The sequence below is a fragment of the Thermobia domestica genome, chromosome 12, assembly GCF_964235325.1.
Source record: "Thermobia domestica chromosome 12, izTheDome1.hap1.1, whole genome shotgun sequence".
Lineage (NCBI taxonomy): Eukaryota > Metazoa > Arthropoda > Insecta > Zygentoma > Lepismatidae > Thermobia > Thermobia domestica.
In genome coordinates this window covers 197,336,761-197,360,594 of record NC_137465.1, presented here as the reverse complement: position 1 = coordinate 197,360,594, position 23,834 = coordinate 197,336,761, and the positions used below count along the sequence as shown (strand labels likewise).

Here is a 23,834-nt window from a genome sequence, read left to right as displayed (position 1 = left end):
CCAATTTCTAGATATTTAAGGAGTAAAATCTCGGGAACCGTAAGTCACACAGAGGTCATATTGGTGTTGATCAATACCTAAGAGGATGGTGAACATTTTGGCACCAAATAGCAACCGGTGGCCACTGATTAACTGCCTACTGGCCAACTGACCACCGTTCCCCAGATATTGGCCAATAAAGTTCTAATTTCTAGATATCTAAGCAGCCATATCTCGAGAACTGTCAGTTATAGAGATATGATATTTTGCTAATTTTTGCGAGAAAGAGAAGAAGGTGCGGGTACTTTTACATCTAGGAACAATGACAGTTATCCTTCCCGCTCCATCTCTCCATTCTTTTTAAGTTCGTTGTGGCAGTGCTCTTGGAGCATTCTCAACTGGTTTTACTCTACGAACGCTATTATAGAACATTGTTTTAAATCACAGATTGTGTGATGTATTTGGGAGAAGAGAGCAAGGTAACGACTCATTTTTGACTTCAACTTTAAGCACTAGGGATATTGTGAGAGTTTCAAAGAGCACATACTCCATATTGTGTCAAAATGGAATAACTAGCTATAAGATATATATAATCGTGGAACATATTTTTTACACGGAGGAAGCGGAGGAAAAAAGTTCAGAAGCCTCAGAAAATATATGCCATATTGCAGCAAATTCTAATTTATATTTTCATAGCAGTTGTGAAACATCATTTAAAAAACAAATCGGAGGGCTATTCATCCTATGGGGATTTCACCGCTAATTTCTGAAGGTTTTTGATACAAACATTCATAATATTCTATCAAAATCGAATATTTTTAATCTAAAGTTATCGTGAAACTTTTTTTAAAAATCGCACAGGAGATACTAATCCACCCTTCCCCATATTACATCAAAATCAAACATTGAAAACATATATATAAAATCATATTCCTTAAATTCGGGGAGAGTAGATTCGCTCTTCATTATTAGGAGATTTTAACCCTACATTTGAAGCTATAAAAATTGTACAATATACAGGGTGTTTCAAAACAACATCGGCAACGTTTGGGAGGTGATTCTTAACACCAAGATAAGACAAAAAGTATAGACAAACCTGGGTGCACAAATGCTTCCTGCTGCCGAAAACATGAAAAAATGAACTTTAAAGGTCCATAGCTCCAATACTATGGGATCTACCGTAGTCGGGCCAAGACTTCACTTAGGAACTAATATGTGTACTATCCAAAAATACATGTTTCAGAATCCTAAAGTACTCACGAATCATTTTTTATAGAGGTAGTTAGTGAGTACTTCAAATTATATGCTAGTAGCCAAACTCCCTCTGTAAAAAATGATTCATGAGTACTTTAGGATTCTGAAACATGTATTTTTGGATAGTGCACATATTAGTTAATAAGTGAAGTCTTGACCCGACTACGGTAGATCCCATAGTATTGGAGCTATGAATCTTTAAAGTTCATTTTTTTTTCACGTTTTCGGCAGCCTATAACTCCGAAAGAAAGCATTTGAGCACCCAGGTTTGTCTATACTTTTTGTCTTATCTTGGTGTCAGGAATCACCTCCCAAACGTTCTCGGTGTTGTTTTGAAACACCCTGTATACCTATTATCAAAATTATTATTTTACGGAGCTTATCATGTAAGATTGTTTTCTTTACACGAACTTGCAACATATGATTTATTTTACCTCCTATTCTTGATGGATTATAACCTGAAACAATAAGGTAATGTGGAAAGGCTGAAGGTACCTACATGCTGAGTTTCATTAAGAGGCCTTATCCCGGCGAAATTAAAATACCGCTAATTTTACAGTAATTATGTGATATCTTCAAATAGACAAAAGATAATCGAAATGTGGAACAAGAGCGCCTTAGACAATATCATTCTACATGGGATACCGTTATCACGACTCACTTATCTGCTTTCGATTTCGAGCCATTTTGAAAATCGGCATTTATTTTCGCGTTTCTAAACGGCTGAAAAAGGAAAAGCCACTAGGTGACTTGTGATAACGGTACCTCACGCAAAATAATATTGTCTAGGGCGCCCTTGTTCCACATTTCAATTATCTTTTATCTATTTGAAGATATCACATAATTACTGTAAAATTAGCGGTAATTTAACTTCGCCGGGATGAGATCTCTTAAAATCAGTTATTATTTTTTTTTTTTTACGGGAGTTATCGTAGAACAGATGGACGGACGAACAGACACACAAATGCGAACCGAGTCAAATAGTAGAAGGTCGCTAACACTTGCTTCAATTACTTGTATAGGTCCTAGTAATCAATATGAAGTAATAATATTGTATACAGATACGTGCGTTATATTCATTTTGCTCTATTATGCACATACGTACGTAAATCACTTTAGAGGAACTTTACTTACGGAAACACGAATTGACGGACGTCTTTCATTGATAAAACACGTTCGCAAGATTAATGCTAAACGAACGCTTTCCCAACATGACTTTGTAAGTAAAATAACACATCGTAATTTCATCTGCACTCGCATTCCACGGACATATATAGCCTACTCGTGTCAAGGAATAATTTTTAAACATCATTGTATGGTCGTTGATAAGGAAAGAAGTCCGGTATTTCATGAATGTTTCAAGTTGTTAAATTGAGTAATTTGGTTTGTGGTTACGTAAAATGAGACAAAGAAAAGAATCTAGAGGGAGTATTTTAAGCTTAACGATATCAGTTACTGACGACATTTATGATGTTACATATTTCAAATGGTACATCAGTTTTAGATTCAAGGAATAAAGCACGTGTGAGTCTGTAGAGCAGGGGCGGATACAGCACAAAAGTTTGGAATAGTTGAATGCAGTGGTTGAAGTGAGACGGTATGCGCTGGTATGCCATACCGCCTCTGGTTTTTCAGTGATGAAGGCATGCCACCTCTAGCTTTTAGCGATCAAGACATACCATCACTGAGAAGTGGATGCTAAATACCTTTAATAAATCCATTTTTATAGACAATAATTGACGAATATCTTTGCACTTAAAAATATTGTATCTCTCATGTAGAAATAATTTCTAGCTTGACAACACCCACATTTTTGCTATCTTTTTCCTACCTTTTGTTTTTAAAATAAGGTGTCTTCGGAGGAGTTCGTCTAGTTTATATTTTGATGGGTCATAATGAATTGTTTCTTTCGTATGTATGTGTGTGTCTTCTTGTCTTAATTCATATAAATGTCGTCTTTTGAGCGTGAGCGGACTTAGGGGTTGTCTGCTGTTGGGGTGATACTTAAGGGGGTTTGGAATGCCCCTCAGTCGAGTGGGGAGTCCGCGAACTTCCCCGCAGGAAATTGTTAATATAAAAACTCGGTTTTTTGAGCATTTTCGTGTATAATTCTCTATAATGCAACATAAAGGTACTTATTTTTTCTTCAAAAAGTTGTTGGCTAGGGATGAAAGTCTCTTTAACTCCCCCTCCCCTTTACGTAACTAAAGAGAAGCTCTCCAGTGGTTTTCAGTCATTATGTAAATAGGAATGCTATCTTTTAGGCAACATACCCTCACTATATTTCAACATTTAGATAGCCGGTATATGGAGTTAAAATCGTAATAAAACATACCGCCTCTGCTTTTTCACCACTTCCAACACTGATTGAATAAATTGCCCCATAATTCTCCTGCCTAGTCCATGCAGTGCAACTTGCGTGTCAAGCTACAGATTCACGTCTCATATATCCTATATACTGAAAACGGATATAAAACTAAATAAATCAACCACTCAATTCAAATGCTAAAAGGTGAAGAGTATTTTAAGGTATAAGTTACAAACAGTTAGGTCTGTTGATATGCTACTGCTTTTTCATTTGTTGTATTTTTAAAATTTTATTTAATTTTTATTTTGACTTTCTTTGTATGAAGTAAAAAGCTCTAACAGTTAACATTCATTGCCGTAAAACAAAATATCTCTTTTGGATCCTACACTGTAGCAAGCCAATTTATTCTGAATAATAATAATAATAATAATAATAATAATAATAATAATAATAGATACTCTGCCATTATATAGGTCACTTGCTGCACATGAGAAGTTCCTATGCTCCACGGTCTTCCGGTAACCTCTTCGTCTTCAAATACGATTGCTCTGTTTTGATATCGTCCATGTAGTTTGCTTCGCCCCCTCCCTCTCTTTCCTGCCACCATACTTTCTAGCATGTCCCTTATTAAATAGTTTCTTCTTAGCTAATGTTCCAACCAGTTTCTTTTCTTCTTAATAATAATAATATATAAAATTGTTTTTTACCCTCACCATTTCTAATAACATCTCATTCGTTTTCCCGTTTCTCTTCATTCTTCTCCATACCTACATTTCGAAAGCTTCAAGTCACTTTTTGTCATTTTTGCGTAATGTTTCTGAATAATAGTTATCGATTAATTGATAAATCGCAACACAACAGACAATATGTCCAAGTACAGTATTGAAACAATATTTCCGAGTTCCTCTTATTCTTTATATATAAGCAAGACACGTATATCAGTCGCATAGACAAAAGAACTCGAACCCTAAATTAAATTTTGGAAGATATAAACGAAAGTTTTGCTGTCACCCACCCTTAAGCGTAGGATCTGGCTACACTACTTATCTTTATCATTCATTCCAGATAAGCTGAAAGAATATCAAAACAAGACCTCTCTACCATACCTATGCATGTAATTTGATAAACCTGAATTTTTCGTGTACCTAGTATAAGCCGCAACAAACCTTCGACAATAAAATAAATAGCTTGTATCCTATAGCAGTACAGACAGTAGACCCCAACATTCGTCCAACGTTGTAATTGGCAGCTTGCCGAGGATTTGCCAAAACAGTCAGTTTCTTATATAACCTGTGTAAATGGCGGTGAATTGATGGTTGTTCCAATATACACTTTAAATGGCGGCTAAGTGTTAAAGTGTATGGCCAACGTTGATTAAATGGCGGCCAAGTGTTATTTGGCCAACGTAATTCTAAACAACGATGGGCCAACGTATTTTTCAACTTCATTTGCACTATTACTTATTCTTTTATGCTGATCTTTAGTCCTTTAAGTAGGCTACTACAGTGTAGAAAACAAGCATTAATTCATAAGTTTTATATTTGACGAAGTGTTTTCTCTCAACTTCTTCCTTTTTATCCCGTAGAAAGATAAACATTAGAAGGCTAAAACATGTAAAGAAGTTTTTATAAACCTAACAAAGAAGATTCATAATTGAAGAGTTTTATACTGCGGCAAAAGAAAATACTCTCCGGTATATTACCTGTAGCACTCCGTTTGGATTACCTGTGAGGGAAAAAAATGTTACGAAAGATTGCCGCGTGCTGATGGAATAAAGACAGTGTGAGAGAAAATGGCATGTGACCTTTCGTTGCGGACAACAAAGAAACAACCCATGATGTAATGAATCAAATTATTGAAACTATAGTCATGAGATGAGCTTTATGTGTAAACACATAAATTTCATTCTAGAAACACTCTGAACAAATTAGTCAAAAGCCATAGGTTAAAAGTAGAGTTGTCATATTGAATTGAAGGCAAGCCCGCAGGCTAGAAGAATTTCTGGGCCAAATTTGGAACTGAACATAAAAAAAAGAAAAAAAAGAAAAAGAAAAAGAAAGAAAGAAAAAACTATTACAACCATTATTGCCACCCAAACATATACTCCACCATCTAAATATAAGCGATTCTAGACGCCTACATTAATATTAACATTTTTCAGAGCCCCTTGCTTCTATTTTCCATAACCGTTTTGTGAGAAAATAGGGATTTCCAGTATGTATTTTACTTACAGTATTTTAGTTTAAAAGAACAGCGTTTGGAATATATATACTTCTAATATACGTAAATAAAATTGTATATCTTTCTGTCTGTCTGTGGCCTGGGGACAGACACTTCTTGGTCTGGGGAACAGACGAGTGGACCGAGAATTACCAAATTTTGGTCACGGGTACCTTTGTCCAGACCCCAGACCAAGAAGCGTTTTTCTTTTAATTCGAACCAGGGGTATAGTGTGTTTACCGGGACATGTAAAAGTAGTACAAAATGACCGATATTCGAGTTTTCGTGGTCGCTGCGATCAATTGTGGCACTTCCATTAGCGATGACTTTCAAATTCAGCTACATTGTATGCGGGCTGGGGGTCACCTGCGGGGAGAGGGTTACCGGGACTTGTAAAAATAATCCAAAATGACAGATAATAGTGTCAAATCCATAGTTTTTGCGGTCGGTGAAATCAATGGCGATACTCCCACAGGTGTTGACTTCCAAATACTGCCTCTTGGCTGGGGGCCAGAGGCGTTTTTTTTAAAATTCGAACCAGGGTGTCTTAGGGGTCGTTTACGCTGATATGTAAAAGTAGTAGAAAATGATTGATATTTTTTCTTTCGTAGTTCAGTTTGTTTACATAGATATTTTATCTGACCCATGCGAAGAATGGATATATATGTGGATATATATGGATATATATGTTTCAGGGTGGGGCAGAGTCAACTGATACCTTTCCAAGTTGAATATTGCGGAGGCACAAAAGCTTGGAGTGGGTTGCGGATAGAGAATTGGAAGAGGATAGGACGCCAAGAACTATAAGTTACAATGGACCTTTTGAAGCCATGTCAGTTTACCACGAAAAAGTTATCTGAAGAATCGATATTCTTTTGGCCGGCAGTTAACGTGTTAATAACTGACTTTGTCTCACAATAAGTATGAGCACAAAACATGTTAATCAACGTTGCAACGATGTTCATGGTAACTGCAACGGTTTCATATGAAATTTCGTCCTATCCTTTTCCAATTCTCCATCCGCAACCCACTCTAAGCAGGGGTTGATTCAGGGGGGGGGGGGCGATCGGGGCAATCTCCCCCTCCCCCCCCAAAAAGAGAAAACTTTCTTATTTTATATATAAATAAAACCCATCCCAGAGTTTGGAGCTCTTAAAAGTAGCTCTAAGTAGCAGTATTACAACCCACTGCCCACCCTTCAGAAGTCCGTCTAGTATCCGCCCCTGACTCCAAGTTATCGCGACTGCGCAATATTGAATTTTGAAACGTGTCAGTTGTCTTGGTATCAGCCTATATATATATATATATATATATATATATATATATATATATATATATATATATATATATATATACAATATTAATGAAGAGTAAATAAACTTTCAAAAGCCTTCTCACTACACAAACTGTAAAGAAACCGAATCAAATCTGTTATGAACGATTTGCTATCAAATCAGCTTTGACCTACCACAACTAATTTATAGTTATTATTATTATTATTATTATTATTATTATTATTATTATTATTATTATTATTATTATTTGTATTAGTAAATTAGTTGGTTCTCCATTCTTTATTTGCGTTGACAACATAAATAAAAAGTCACTTAAAATTGATTTCTTTGATTCGAATTTTACAATGCTTGGAAGACAGTTTTTGGATTGTTTTATTTAATTAATATACAAAATTCAACCTTAGTTTGTCTATTGTCTATTGAATTTTCATTCTCTTTCTTTTACCTATATTGTTTATATCTGTCCATGTGTTTTATTAGTAATATTTTTCTAATTTGTTTATTTTTTATTATCAACATATGTAAATTCTTAGTAATACATCCTGCTTAATTTAATATTTACTGAATTGATGATATGTTTGTAATTTTATTTTATAATTTAGTTTGTATTCAACTGGTGTAAAAATTTCTTTATTTACTTTTTTTCAGTATTTGGTTGTGATGATTTCAGGTCCGTTAACTTGGAGTTCGTCAGAAACCGATTCAAACAAAACTTATACCAAAATTCTGTGCACATTTTGTGCAGTTTTGTGCACTTTAAGAAACCTAAAATTTTTCATATTTAAATTTTTCAACGGTATGCCAGGCCTGAGTTCGTCCAACCGGAAAATCAGAAAAACATATATAAATTAATAGACCAAATTTTGTGCAGTTTTGTGCACCATTTCCCGAGTTTTGTGCACCTCAAATAACAAAGATGTAGCCCTTTGAAAATATCGAGTATGCCAGGAACTGGAGTTCGCCTAACACCGATTTCGGCAAAAATTACTTCAATCGTTAGCGTTTATTTTGTGCAATTTTGTGCACCACCTTCCGCGTTTTGTGCACCACAAATAACAGAGATATAGCTACTTAAAAATAGTGCGTATGCCAGGCCTGGAGTTCGTCTAACACCGATTTCGGCAAACGTTACATCAATCGTTAGTATTTATTTTGTGCAATTTTGTGCACCACTTCCCGAGTTTTGTGCACCTCACATAACCGAGATATAGCTCCTTAAAAATAGTGCGTATGCCAGCTGTGATGTTCCGATAACACCGATTCCGGCAAAAGTTACATCAATTATAAGCATTTATTTTGTGTAATTTTGTGCACCACTTCTCGAGCTTTGTGCACCTCAAATACCAGAGATATAGATCCTTAAAAATAGTGCGTATGCCAGGCCTGGAGTTCGCCTAACACCGATTCCGGCAAAAGTAACATCAATCGTTAGCATTTATTTTGTGTAATTTTGTGCACCACCTCCTTAGTTTTGTGCACCAGAAACAACAGAGATATAGCTCCTTAAAAATAGTGCGTATGCCAGGCCTGGAGTTCGCCTAACACCGATTCCGGCAAAAGTAACATCAATCGTTAGCATTTATTTTGTGCAATTTTGTGCACCACTTCCCGAGTTTTGTGCACCTCACATAACATATGACATAGTAAGAGATTTGGTCGGCATTATACGCACTTGAGATATTGGCCTACGCACTATTTTCCAGCGGTTATTTTTTGGGTATCTGAGGTGCACAAAACTCGGGACATGGTGCACAAAACTCTACAGAAGGAGTACTATAATATGAGATAGTAAGAGATTTGGTCGGCGTTATGCGCACTTGAGATATTGGTATACGCACTATTTTCAAGTGGTTATTTTGCGGGCATCTGAGTTGCACAAAACTCGGGACATGGTGCACAAAACTCTACAGAAGGAGTACTATAATAAGACATAGTAAGAGGTTTGGTCGGCGTTATGCGCACTTGAAATATTGGTATACGCACTATTTTCAGGCGGTTATTTTTCGGGTATCTGAGCTGCACAAAACTTGGGACATGGTGCACAAAACTCTACAGAAGGAGTACTAACATTTGACATAGTAAAAAATTTGTTCGGTGTAATTCACACTTGGGATATTGGTATACGCACTATTTTCAAGTGGTTATAATTCGGGTATCTGAGCTGCACAAAACTCGGGACATGGTGCACAAAACTCTACAGAAGGAGTACTAAAATAGGACATAGTAAGAGATTTAGTCGGCATTATGCGCACTTGAGATATTGGTATACGCACTATTTTCAAGTGGTTATATTTCGGGTATCTGAGCTGCAGAAAACTCGGGACATGGTGCACAAAACTTTACAGAAGTAGTACTAAAATAGGACATAGTAAGAGATTTAGTCGGCATTATGCGCACTTGAGATATTGGTATACGCACTATTTTGAAGTGGTTGTATTTCGGGTATCTGAGTTGCACAAAACTCGGGACATGGTGCACAAAGCTCTACAGAAGGAGTACTAAAATATGACATAGTAAGAGGTTTGGTCGGCGTTATACGCACTTGAGATGTTGGCATACGCACTATTTTCAAGCGGTTATTTTTCGGGTGTCTGAGGTGCACAAAACTCGGTACATGCTGCACAAAACTCTACAGAAGGAGTACTAAAATATGACATAGTAAAAGATTTGATCGGCGTTATGCGCACTTGCGATATTGGTATACGCACTATTTTCAAGTGGTTATATTTCGGGTATCTGAGCTGCATAAAACTCGGGACATGATGCACAAAACTCTACAGAAGGAGTACTAAAATATGACATAGTAAGAGATTTTGTTGGCGCTTTATGCGCTTGGGATATTGGTATACGCACTATTTTCAAGTGGTTATATCCCAGTTACCTAATGTGTATTAATTTTGGTTAATCGATCAGGAAATTTTACGTACTGCATGCTAACGAATGATATGACTTTAACTGGTGTCGGTGGTATGCAAATTCCAGTGCCTGGCATACGCACTATTTTCAAGTGGGTATATACCTGTTATTTGAAGTGCACAAAACTCGATAAGTGGTGCATAAAATTGCACAAGATAAATGCTAACGATTGTTGTAACTTTTGCCGGAATCGGTGTTATCCGTACTCCACACTTGACATACGCAATATTTTTAAGGACCTATATCTCTGTTGTTTCTGGTGCACAAAACTCGGAAGGTGGTGCACAAAATTGCACAAAATAAATGCTAACGATTGATGTAACTTTTGCCGGACTCAGTGTTATCCGAACTCCACATCTGGTATACGCACTATTTTTAAGGAGCTATATCTCGGTTATGTGAGGTGCACAAAACTCGGGAAGTGGTGCACAAAATTGCACAAAATAAATGCTAACGATTGATGTAACTTTTGCCGAATTCGGTGTTAACGAAATCCAGGCCTGGCATACGCACTATTTTTAAGGAGCTATATCTCTGTAATGTGAGGGGCACAAAACTCGGGAAGTGGTGCACAAAATTGCACAAAATAAATGCTAACGATTGATGTAACTTTTGCCGAATTCGGTGTTAGACGAACTCCAGGCCTGGCATACGCACTATTTTTAAGGAGCTATATCTCTGTTATGTGAGGGGCACAAAACTCGGGAAGTGGTGCACAAAATTACACAAAATAAATGCTAACAATTGATGTTACTTTTGCCGGAATCGCTGTTAGGTGAACTCCAGGCCTGGCATACGCACTATTTTTAAGGAGCTATATCTATGGTATTTGAGGTGCACAAAACTCGGGAAGTGGTGCACAAAATTGCACAAAATAAATGCTATCGATTGATGTTAATTTTGCCGGAATCGGTGTTAGGCGAACTCCAGGCCTGGCATACGCACTATTTTAAGGAGCTATATCTCTGTTACGTGAGGGGCACAAAACTCGGGAAGTGGTGCATAAAATTACACAAAATAAATGCTTATAATTGATGTAACTTTTGCCGGAATCGGTGTTATTGGAACATCACAGCTGGCGTACGCACTATTTTTAAGGAGCTATATCTCGGTTATGTGAGGTGCACAAAACTCGTTAAGTGGTGCACAAAATTGCACAAAATAAATGCCAACGATTGATGTAACTTTTGCCGAAATCGGTGTTAGGCGAACTCCAGTTCCTGGCATACTCGATATTTTCAAGGGGCTATATCTTTGTTATTTGAGGTGCACAAAACTCGGGAAGTGGTGCACAAAACTGCACAAAACTCGGTCTATTAATTTATATATGTTTTTCTGATTTTCCGGTTGGGCGAACTCAGGCCTGGCATACCGTTGAAAAATTTAAATATGAAAAATTTTAGGTTTCTTAAAGTGCACAAAACTCGAGATGTGGTGCACAAAACTGCACAAAATGTGCACAAAATTTTGGTATAAGTTTTGTTTGAATCGGTTTCTGACGAACTCCAAGTTAACGGACCTGATGATTTCATGTATTTTAATTTCTCTTTGTTTTGCTTGTATTTTTCTTGTAACATTTTATTGTGCATGATTGTATATATGACCATTATGGCTTTGGCTGTGGACTTTATCATTCATAATAAATAAATAAATAAATAAATAAATAAATAAATAAATAAATAAATAATAATAATAATAATAATAATAATAATAATAATAATAATAATAATAATAATAATAATAATTATTATTATTATTATTATTATTATTATTATTATTATTATTATTATTATTATTATTATTATTATTATTATTATTGAAGCCATCATTCTCTAAATGATCGAACACTGATTGAAAATGGATATTTAGATCCTTGGCGATGTCATCTCTGCACATCCTAATCTTGCTCTACTTTTGCCCGAACGTCCTCCATTTATGCTGTGATTGATGGCCCACTACAAAGAGCATTTAGAACATCGAAATCTTCAGAACGAAAGCGACTGATAACAACACTATTCATGGCTTTGGATTGGATATTGGATTTAACACATCATAAAATAACATAACATAAAGATGATGTGAAAAGGAAGAAAGATACCAATGTGATATACAAACATGTTAAGGAGACTAATCACGAAATTAACGGGGATAAGACGGAAGTATTGGAGATAGAGAAGAGAATGATAATAAGGAAGTGGAAAGAGGCAGATTGAATAAAGAAGGTAGGAAGAGATAAGCCGATGAACTGGACAGGAGGCTTACCTATTGATGAGTTATGGAAGAGAATTTTGGGTAGCGTAGACAAGATGAAATTGAAAAATGTCCTTATAAGGACCAAAAATGGCGGCACATGATTGGTTGGAAAATGGAAACGGGGACCTACGGGATTGGCTGAAGGCTTCAGCCAAGAGAATTTATTTTTTTTCATATGGCTATATATATATCTATATCTATCTATCTATATATATAATATATATATATATATATATATATATATATATATATATATGTGTGTGTGTGTGTGTGTGTGTGTGTGTGTGTATGTATGTATGTATGTATGTATGTATGTATGTATGTATCTTCATTCATGTTCTATAGTATCTATATAGTGTCTGAAGAAGGATATGTTGGATATCTGAAACTGTAACATATTATAGTTCAAAATACAGTGTGTGTTCAAGCTTTGATCAGTGTTTCTTTTGTTACGAGAGCGACTGAACCGCCTTTTAGCTTGTTGATTTTCATAACGTATCTTGCCCATAGACAGCACAAATTTCTTCAATGCTAAACACACACATACGCTTCGTCAAAAGCATGATATCCTTAACGGAGAAAAAATAGGTAGTAACGGTAGGTAATAATTGAGGAACTGATAAAATACTTTGTAATTTTTAAAAAAAAATAGGAGAGGAAAAAATAAACATGTTACTGTCAGTTTTGTTTAATTTCAAAAAATAAATTTTTATTTTATAATTTATTATTATTAGTATTTATATTTTGAATTTTATATATACCAATATCTTTTTTAAGTGCTTAGAGTCTCTGAGGTTCTTAATCCGATTCATTATGCATGATATTTGGACACAAGAATTTATTATCCTAAATATTCTGTAATAATAAATTCGCTAATTCATATGAGCGAGAATTAATAAGAAAATTTATTTTTATATTTGTTTCCTCTGACAGGAGTTCCATCGGAATTATTCTACCATGGCTCTTTACTTTGGGAGACTCTCTACAACAATTTCCTGATCTATCCTTTGGCTGCTTACATATTTATTCCAACGTTTTACCGACTGCAGCTGACATCTGTCTATGAAGTAAGTTAACAACATATAGAATACATTGAAAAATGAATCCAACAGAGTCAAAAGTGCAAGAATAGGCTTGTTTCTCCGAAACGTAGGTGTTCGAGTCGAGTTGACCAGCGTACATTAAGATAGAGATCCAATTTTTTAGGTACTTCTGGTTAATAGATGCCAATTTAAAATCCGCCATGTTGGATCGATATGAATGTTTTGAAAACAGAAGGAAGTATCAGATAACACTTGGAAGTTCCCTTGAACCCATTTATGTATCCAGATTTTCCATATTTGTTCAAGGGGCAATTCCCCCTCTTAAGTTTGGGAAATATGTATTTAATAAATTATATACTAATATATTAATAAAAATATAAAATTCTAATGTCCGTGGACAATCTTCCTCCCCCGGTAAAACCTGAAGTAATGCTGCTGATTGGTTGTTGTTGGAGGATTATGAGCATGGACAGACATAGTTCAACAGAACTTAGCTCATTAGAGATAGATAAAAATAACACTGAATTATAGATGTAACCCTACGTATGAAGAATGGAGCGGCCGTGCCATAGCTTCTGACTTAAATAACCAGTATCCAGGTAGGCTGCCGTGTTCACGTAGCATCATAGGAGCCTGAAGGGGGGAGCAGGGTGGTGCCCGGGGCCCGTGGCTCAGGAAAATGTGTAAGTAATATAGCAAACCACGTATATTAAATACCAGAAATACCAGACTAATATAGCAACCAAGAAGACGCTCCCCCCCCTAGAAAATTTTCTTCGGGCGCTCATGCGTAGCACGGTTGTATCTTTAATAGGCAAATCTTATGAAACTGAAAGTACTCCTTTCGACATGATGAGTCACCGCCGCAATGTGAACTGGAGGCAAGTGAATGGCTCAATATGCAATTCTAAGGTCACTGAATGTCTTCCTAGCTCACCTTACTTTTATCTTTGGGACACTTTAGAGCAATAGCGTACAGTGTCGAGATCCAGGACAAACACCATGTTCAGTCAATTTTGCAGGCCTGAAACTCTCGAGTCATGCAATTTAATTGCAGCTATATACTATGTGTTACACATAACAGTAACAGACAACACATTGTAGATATTCTGTAATTATGCACGTGTATGCCTCAATTTTTATCCTATAAATGTTTGTGTAAAATGACTTTTAGAAGACAAAAGTTCAAGTTCTATTAAATGTTAGTGCTCATAAGTCTCAAATGGCAAGAGATATGTAAAATCTGATTACATAAATTGATTTAGTAAAACATTACTAAGGGTGATACTGAATATGACACTCATTTTTTTAAAAGAATTACTTCGATCCAATATATTGGATTTTAATATTCCGGCTATGCACCAGAAGTATCCTCAAACATGGAGTTTCTATCTCGGTTATAATGGGGAACTCAAAATGGACGTCAGCACCTTTGTTTCGGAAAACGAGTTATGTCCTTGAACTTTTGACTTATCCTACATATATATATAGGCTAATTACACTTGAGAAAACGTATACTGTATATCTAAACAAAATGAACGTAAGTGCACTGCCAAATTGATTCTTAACCGTGTATTATGAGAAACAATTATTTCTAGTTGGTGAGTAGGCATATGCCTTACGCTCGGAGTAGCGATAAAGAAACGGGAAGAGGGACGGAGAGAAACGGGTGAGATGGGATGAAGGCGTAAGGAAATATTGACAGGCTACGGATAATTATTGATCCACATGGCATTTCTGACGACAAAATACATTCTGTTAAGAAAGTACTGGGAATTGCTCAATAAAACACAAAATTCGCATTATTCATCTAAATTTATTGTATCACCTTCAAAGTAGGCCCCTTCCGAAATAATACACGTATGCAAACGAATCATCCAATTATCAAAACATTTTTGAAACGTATTTTCCGGAATCGACTTCACTACTCGCCGCGAATTCTCTTTGATGTCTTCTATCGACTGAAAACAGATGCCTTGAAGTGGTCATTTAAGTTTTGGAAAAATAAAAAAGTCGGCCGGAGTCAGATCAGGGGAATACGGTGTTTTTTTTTTTTTTTTTTTAAGAAGATTTGTTGAGTTTTTGACCAGACATTCGTTCACAGTGATAGCCTTGTGAGGTGGTGCGTCGGCACTACTCGAGTGCCAACACGTTTCATACCCAAACAATCGTTTAAATTGATACGAATTGATTCGTGAGACACACAAATTTCAGCGGCTATCTCAGACTTAAACGATTTTCAGTCACTATTTCGTTTACTTTAGTTCAGTTAAGTTCAGTTGAAGACGTTGATGGTCGACCAGAGCGAGGTAAATCTTCCACCACCTCTCTACCACTTTTAAATGCACTGTACCATTCATTCGCCCTTGGTTTTGATAAAGTCGTTTCACTGTAAACCTTGTGTCACATTTTCAGCGCTTCGGTAAGTGTAATTCCATTTGCAATGCAAAATTTCAGACAGATTCTTTGTTCGATAGTTTTATCCATCGCCCACACACACTTGCGATGAACTGATAAGTGGGACACTGTAAACAAACTACCTGACAAATGCCGCTCAAACTCCGCATGAGCAAAGAGGACAGTTATGAAAACGTAACGACAAGAAGAGTTTCGACGCTCTCTTTCATTGGGATTTGTAAATGTACAATTCTCGGTACTTTCTTGACAGAATGTATATGTACTTGTTTTTGGTTAAGCAAAACTATTACTCATAAGCAATTTTAAAAACATATCAATCAAAGTCACATTAGAAAGATTATTATTATTATTATTATTATTATTTAGGTGAAGTAAAACAGTTAAAGTGTAAGTAGCCAATTAAAGTCAGGGAAAGACTTTAGGAACATTATGTATAAACCTGTTCATAGCTCAGTGGAAAAATTAAATGAAATCTTTGAGTTTTACGTCCCACGGTTATGCCGGTTAGGCTAAAGGAGACGGTGTTGCTAATTGTACCCTATATGTGTAATGTTCTAAAACTGTAAAAGTTTAAATAAAATTAATATTTATTATTTTTTATTTTATAGTATTTGGAGCTTCGATTCAAATCTAAACTAGTTCGATGGCTGGCTTCAATTACCTGCATCATCCAATCTCTTTTGTACCTGGGTGTAGTTGTTTATGCACCATCAATAGCTTTATATACAGTGGCTGGATTTCCATACTGGGCCTCTATTCTGAGTATTGGTGGCATTGGTACTTTGTACACTGCTCTCGTAAGTATACTTCATAATTAATAAATTAATAAAAAAAATATTGCGTTATTTGCATTAGCAAATACAGAAAAAAGGTTGTCCACGATAAGAATACTCGTCTTTCACTGGCCCTCCCGGACAACGGATTTAACCGTAATTGTATCACGATATATTACTGGATGACACTGGTGGGAATACTCGATAACAAATATTAGTTGAGCACGATCTGTGGAATGATGAAAGTTAAAGAGACAGCTTTCTGGGAGGGATTCATTTGAGGATTTCCCGCCGCCCGTTATAGCCACGCAGTAATAGCAAAACGATGCAAAGAAGGTTTAATCATCAACAAAGTTGGCGTGGGTCTCACCATCCGACATCGTAGCTAATAGTTCCCTGTCGTGCGTGGTTAGCCGGAAATAGTGAAGGTAACACAAGCGTAGTTGGCTCGAACTTCCAATACAGTGCACGCCATTAGGAAAACAGTAATATAGAACAATCCCCAAACGCAGAGAAATTTGACCATAGGACACGTTATCTCAAAAGCATAGCTTCTAATATCTGGAAGAACTTCGCGATAGAAGCGCATCACAAAGCACACGAACAGCAGTAACAGATCGCTCCATCCAGATGAGGTTCACAAATGTCCGAAAATTGTATGAAACATACTTCACAAGGAACAAGTGGAAATTACAACGACTTATCAAAAAGATAGTCGTAAACCTGGTTCGTTTGCTGAGATAAAAATCCGAAGTGGTAGTAATTCTTTGGCATAAAAATATTAGCTTCGATATTTAAATATCATTAATCTCACCTTTTTAATAAAACTGACAACGTCTATAAACGATGTTAAACTGGTTTATTATTTGATATAACTTATAATATCCTTTTCTTAAAACTGTTAAGTACACAAACTCACTGACTAGGTAACCATAAAACATGTCCATATCATCAACTATCCCATAATAATCTCTTACATATATTAAAAACATTCTTCTTTTGTTAATATGAAATGAACATTCTACTAAGTATAGTGCATATGTATGAGTACTTTCTGCCCAAGGTACAGGTAAATATTACACAAACCAAAGTATTTTGTTGTATAAAAATGTCGCTCGACAAAGGGACTGAATATAAAAGTCATGAGTAGGCTTGGCTTTTATCTTCAAGAACCACTGGTCCGTTTACATTAGTGTTCTTATATTATATATGTCCATCATATTTTGATCGCACCTTGTATATCTATTCATTATATTTCACATATACATATATATATAAATACATTCGTAACAATTCTTTCATTTCATCAATATTTATCTTTAATTACATCAATTATATTTATTTTATTATTATCCACTATATTATTAACATATTTCCTTATTAAAATATCGTCGCTTATTTAATTAATCGTCGACGGGTGCGATTTCGAAAAATGTAAAGGACAAACGTGGGTTACAAATAATATTCATCTTTACGGGCGCATTAAATAACAAATAAGTCGGATGTTGCATTTAAAGGTATACATAGTAGCACTAAGATGTTATAATAAAGAAGAATTTCTTTCAAGGTAGTCGTTGGATAATTGATTTTATAGAATAGAGCTTCTTTTTAACATAATCTTTGACAATTAAGTTTTCAACACAAATCAATCTAATATAAATAATCTTTGCTTTTAATTGATTATAAATCGAATTATAATTCCTCATATTAACAAGAAGAATAAAAATCATTTGAAAATTAATTTTCCAGTCTACCTAAAACTCTATTTAAGCATTTCAAGTATTTTTAAGAATCGTTTTCATTATTGATATTAACACATAAACTTAAAATGAAAATTTACAAGAATCTACAACTAACATGAATTTAACCTAATTTCAGTAACGGTAATCAGGTTACATTCGAACTTGCATACGGTTCTAATAAAGTACACTGTACTGCGCTATCATGATTAGGTTCTACATTGTGTTGTACATGTCTTTCATCGTGATTCTGACTTTGGTATGAAGTCCCATCTCTTGATCTCCAATTACGTCTATCCACGTAGTTCGCTGCATTTCTGGAATTTCGCTCAGTACTTCGATTATTTTTATATCTACTGCTGTTGAGTGATCTGACATCATAATTACCATGATTAGTTAGGTTAAGCGGATTCCCTACATAACCTTGTCTATTTTGCTCATTTGGATTGCTAGAGTATACTCGGCTTAGGTTAGGTTCTGTATTATTCATACTTCGTATATTTAAATTCCGAACAGGCACCAAATAATCTGAATTATTCTTATTTTTACCCATTCCTGATTGTGGGTTCATGGCATGGTATTGAGTTTCGTAGCATTGGACAAGCATCAATAAATGGCTGAAACTCATACACTGTGTGGAAAATAAGATCTGTTGCAGTTTAAATGGAAGCAAATTTCGAATCGATGCTATTATTCTCGATTCCGATTGCAAAGGATTAACGACCTTTAATTCGTTGTAGACATTTACAACAAACTCTACAAGAGATTTGTGCAATCGAGGATTGAAGTGTTGATTTCTAAGGGTGGCATCTCTATTTGCCAGCAAAAAGTCATTTTCATAATTTGCGATCAATGCCGCTTTGAATTCCTCATAGGTACTAATGTGATCACGTAATGCTTTAAACCATAAGGAACAAGGTGGGAGTAATACATGGGGTATTAATTTCATATATTGTGATCGATCGATAGACATTATATTGCATTCGTCTTGGAATTTCTCTAAGAAAGAAGTAGCATTCTCATTACACTTACCACTGAATTTGCTCATAGCTCTAATTTCACTCATTTTAACACTTAATTTTACCTTCTTTTTCTCATTCCTTGTTCTTGTTGAGTGATAGTTCCTATCCGTGACGTGCTGTGTCATGACACCATCTATGTTTCGCTCATCAGTGCTCTTCGGACAACTTTCTTCTAGTATAATATCCTCATCAGATCCGGGCGAAGGCGAGTTCATCTCTGGTGAGTGGGGCAACTCAAAGCGATCACTACCCAAGTTATTACGGTAAATGTTGTCTTTAGCCTGTAACGTTCTAATCTCTTCCTGAATAGTAGCTAACAACTGTGTATTTACACGTATGCTATTAGAGTTGTTGCTAACCTGGATCTTTTGCTGTTTAATGGAAGATTCTATTACTTCTAAATCTTTTTTTACAGCACTAATTTCTTGGTTTTGTTGATTGTGCTTTTCTTGACAATCATCGGATATCCTTTTTAACTTTTCCTCGAACTGTGAGGAAATGTCATTCACCACCTGGACAATTGTCTGTTTCGTTTCATCTGATTTCTGTTCTATCCGTCTACTTAATTCTTCATATTGCTTGTTAGCTTCGTCAAACTTCAGTTCTATCTTATGTTCCATGGTCTTGTTAGATTCGTTGAATTTCTGTTCCATGGTCTGCTTTAATTCTTCATTTTGTTTGTGAGCTTCGTTGAACTTCTGTTCCATGGTCTGCTTTATCTCGGTAGACATCTGCATTATTTGTCGCTGTAAAGCTAACAAGATATCTTCCGATGCCAATCCTGGTGTTACACTAGTCTCATCGCTGTCACTAGTATTTGATTCCTGCTGCATTGTTTCGTTGTCCATTTTTCTTATGATTACTTTACCACTTCGCAATATAGTTAAGTTCGTATTCATTAACTGTAATATGAAAGTAAATTCAGCCTTACTCTTCTTCGGGAATTGAATTTACAAAGTCCCGGGTGAGGTAAACCAAATTTTTACAACGACTTATCAAAAAGATAGTCGTAAACCTGGTTCGTTTGCTGAGATAAAAATCCGAAGTGGTAGTAATTCTTTGGCATAAAAATATTAGCTTCGATATTTAAATATCATTAATCTCACCTTTTTAATAAAACTGACAACGTCTATAAACGATGTTAAACTGGTTTATTATTTGATATAACTTATAATATCCTTTTCTTAAAACTGTTAAGTACACAAACTCACTGACTAGGTAACCATAAAACATGTCCATAGCAACAACTATCCCATAATAATCACTTACATATATTAAAAACATTCTTCTTTTGTTAATATGAAATGAACATTCTACTAAGTATAGTGCATATGTATGAGTACTTTCTGCCCAAGGTACAGGTAAATATTACACAAACCAAAGTATTTTGTTGTAAAATGGGTAAATACCCTGGATGAGGAGTGGCTCTACCTTATTGAGACCAAGAGAGCCTACCTTTTTTTTTTTTTTTTTTTTTTTTTTACCGTCAAACAGACATAAGAACCGTTCTGACTTTGTGATGCAGTGTAAGGAAACGATTTCCAAAGGATTTCTGGTGCTGGCAGGACACTGCAATCAGTGAACGCTGCCAATAATCGAGATATCTTCAAACACCAAAGCCAACGTATCTTGCTTCCAGGAGAATGTCATGGACCCTCTGTATGACGCAATATTCCTCACTTGTATGGTAACGGAGACCGCAAATGTATGAGCAAAACTTCCAGTTATACCGCTCGATCCTCCCAGGCATTCTACGCAAGGAATTCGAGCTGGGAATTCGAGTGATCCCATTTTCGTCTCACTGTGAAATTCCCGGATGCATCCCCAATGAACTCTAGGGTTGGACTTCTCAAACAAGTATTTGCTCGATGTCATCCCCGTACCTTGCAGTGTCTTCGGAAAGTTACTAAGGCGCCTGTGACGATATATTTTTCTTCTCTTCTCTGCAGGAATTTGATATAATTGACATTATGCTGCCGGGTGATCGTTCGAGTCCATAGCTGTCATAACGAACACAATCAGTGGTAAAGAAAGGGTATTTACTAGCCAATAACTGGTTCAAAGTCGATCTTTTTTTTCTTATCGTGGACAATCTTCTGTACATTCAGGATGTACCGTACGTTAGTGTTACAACAGAAAGTGTCCTGTAAACATCAAGCTAAAGGTTTATTTTCTCCCTACATCAGACGAGACGCGACAGGTTTTATATATATAGAAGTGTTATGTTTAATACAACTATGGTATAATTTGGAACAATTATTTGTAATATTTAAAAAAAATCAAAATTTTATAAAAGGTAATTCATAGCTAAAAACTTGAGTATGTAAAAATATAAACAGACAGAAATATTGAAAAAAAAAAAAAACAGGTGACGTATGGAAATAAAAAGTGAAAGTCCCTAGCTTTGTTAAATATAAATACTGAGCTTGGAGATCACAGGTTATTTTACATCTCTTGCAACTTTCGATCTCACTGTTTATCCTTTAAATTATACACACATTAAACACCACCATGAACGTGGCATAACGTAAGTTATCTTTTCAAATATTCCTGGCTAGATATTTTTGTTTAGACTTGGCTGATAGTGATAGAATGGTTTTCCCGACAGGCAGAAATTTCATTTGTTCACTTCTGATACAGCGTGTCCAATATACAATGCAACCCGGAGTTTGGGATAGTAGAACTTTTGAACCTGAAGTGATACACAATTAATGGTTATACCAAAATGAAACCTTGTTCATGGATATATTTTTAAATTAGGAAGTAACGATTGAAGTACACTAGGAACCACACAGTGTTGCCAGATGTAACGGAAGGTGTAAATCTTTTTTTTTTTTTTTTTTTTTTTTTTTTGCAAAACATGTAAATTGACTCATAACTCAAACGTATGTATATTCTGTCGTTAATTTTCAGTTTCTTTAGTTGGAGTGGCTTAGAAACTATGGAGCAGAAAAAAGAATTTTTTTAATTTCCACCGATAACTAATCGGATGAGATCTCTGTAAGGGGGAACAAGGGAAATCGTAGTTTTCATAAATTAACACTTTGAATTGGCAACCCTGCTGATGCTTCAGTGCATCAAAAGGTATGTTGTTGTTGATGTTGTTGAGTTGAGTTTAACGTCCCGTTCAGCAGCGAGGCTATATGAGACGTGGACCTACTTATTAACGTGGAATCCGAACCACATGAGCTCCCGCTGGGAATCGAACCCAGGCCTCCCACATCAAAAGGTATGTTAAGGATCTGTCTACATTACGCAATTCCTGAAAACAATCCACCCGGCAACATTGCTACTATCAGAAATGAGTTACCAGCTCTACAGTGGATGCTGCGAGTGTCCCGTGTTTTGATTCAAACACTAGTTCACACGTTTCACCAGGTTGGCAGTAACTTTACGAAGATTAAAAGTGTTAATGTTCTCAATGGCACTGCGAATGTTCGTTTCCAGGTCTTGAATAGTTCGAGAATTGTTCTTGTATACCTCTTGCTTTAAATAGCCCCATAGAAATGAATAGCAGTGTTGCCGGGTGCATGTAAGTAAAAATTTTATCATGATAATTTCAAAGTTTGTTTTTCATTGTTTTCAGGAATTGCATAATGTGGACAGATCCTTAACACACCTTTTGATGCACTGAAACATCGACAATGCCAATTCAGAGCGTTAATTTATGAAAACTACGATTTTCCTAGTTCCTCCTTACGCTCATCCGATTAGTTATCGCTGAAAATGAAAAAAATCTTTCTTCTGCTCCATAGTTTTCAAGCTACTCCAACTAAACAAACTGAAAATTAACGACGAAACATCCATACGTATGAGTTATGAGTCAATTTACATGTTTTGCAAAAAAAAAAAAAAAAAAAAAAAAAAAAAAAAAAAAAAAAACACCTTCTGTTACATCTGGCTACACTGTGTGATTTCTAGTGTACTTCAATCGTTACTTCCTAGTTTAAAAATATATGCATGAACAAGGTTTCATTTTGGTATAACCATTATTTGTGTATCACTTCAGGTTCAAAAGTTCTACTATCCCAAACTTCAGGTTTCATTGTTTATTGGACACCCTGTACTTCAGTATTACTACCGACTATAAATGTGATTTATATTGTTGTAGATTAGTTATAAATTGTTTAAATTCATCTTGTATAATGGCTCCTAAACAGACATAAAGTTAAAGCATTATTGTTGTTTATTGTTTAAATGTGTGTATAGTTTTTTATACAAGCTAATAGCACTTATCTAAATGACAGAAAAGCAGGAGAAATAGAGAACGGAAGAACAATGTTGAAAGTAATTCAAAATAAGAAAAGAAATGTATTAAGATGTTGTGATTGGAATATAATTTAGCGTCCCTTTCAGTAGGAAGGCTATGTGATACACGGATTTACAGTTTAACGTGGAATCCGAGCAAGATGAGCTCCCACCGAGAATCGAACTCGGCACTCCCGTGCCAAGTTGCGTACACTAACTAGATAGCCACGAAGGCGATAGATTAGGATGTTTTATAAAAGGAAATCGTAATTATATTTGAGAGACGTGATAAAACATATACTACAGGAAAAATATGGTGAAGAAAAAAATCTGTAAGTGATATACTGTTTGTTATCAAGTGCTCTA

General features: G+C 35.5%; 1 protein-coding gene across 1 annotated transcript in view; it reads left to right on the top strand.

The window, feature by feature from the left end:
* The window catches only part of LOC145666921 (sodium-coupled monocarboxylate transporter 1-like), a 108,536-nt gene that overhangs the window by 53,623 nt on the left and 31,079 nt on the right, over positions 1–23,834 (top strand). The window contains exons 2-3 of the mRNA XM_081734521.1: positions 13,159–13,292; positions 16,295–16,483. Of these exons, the coding sequence (XP_081590647.1) occupies positions 13,159–13,292; positions 16,295–16,483 (323 nt within the window). The remainder of the gene's footprint in view (positions 1–13,158; positions 13,293–16,294; positions 16,484–23,834) is intronic.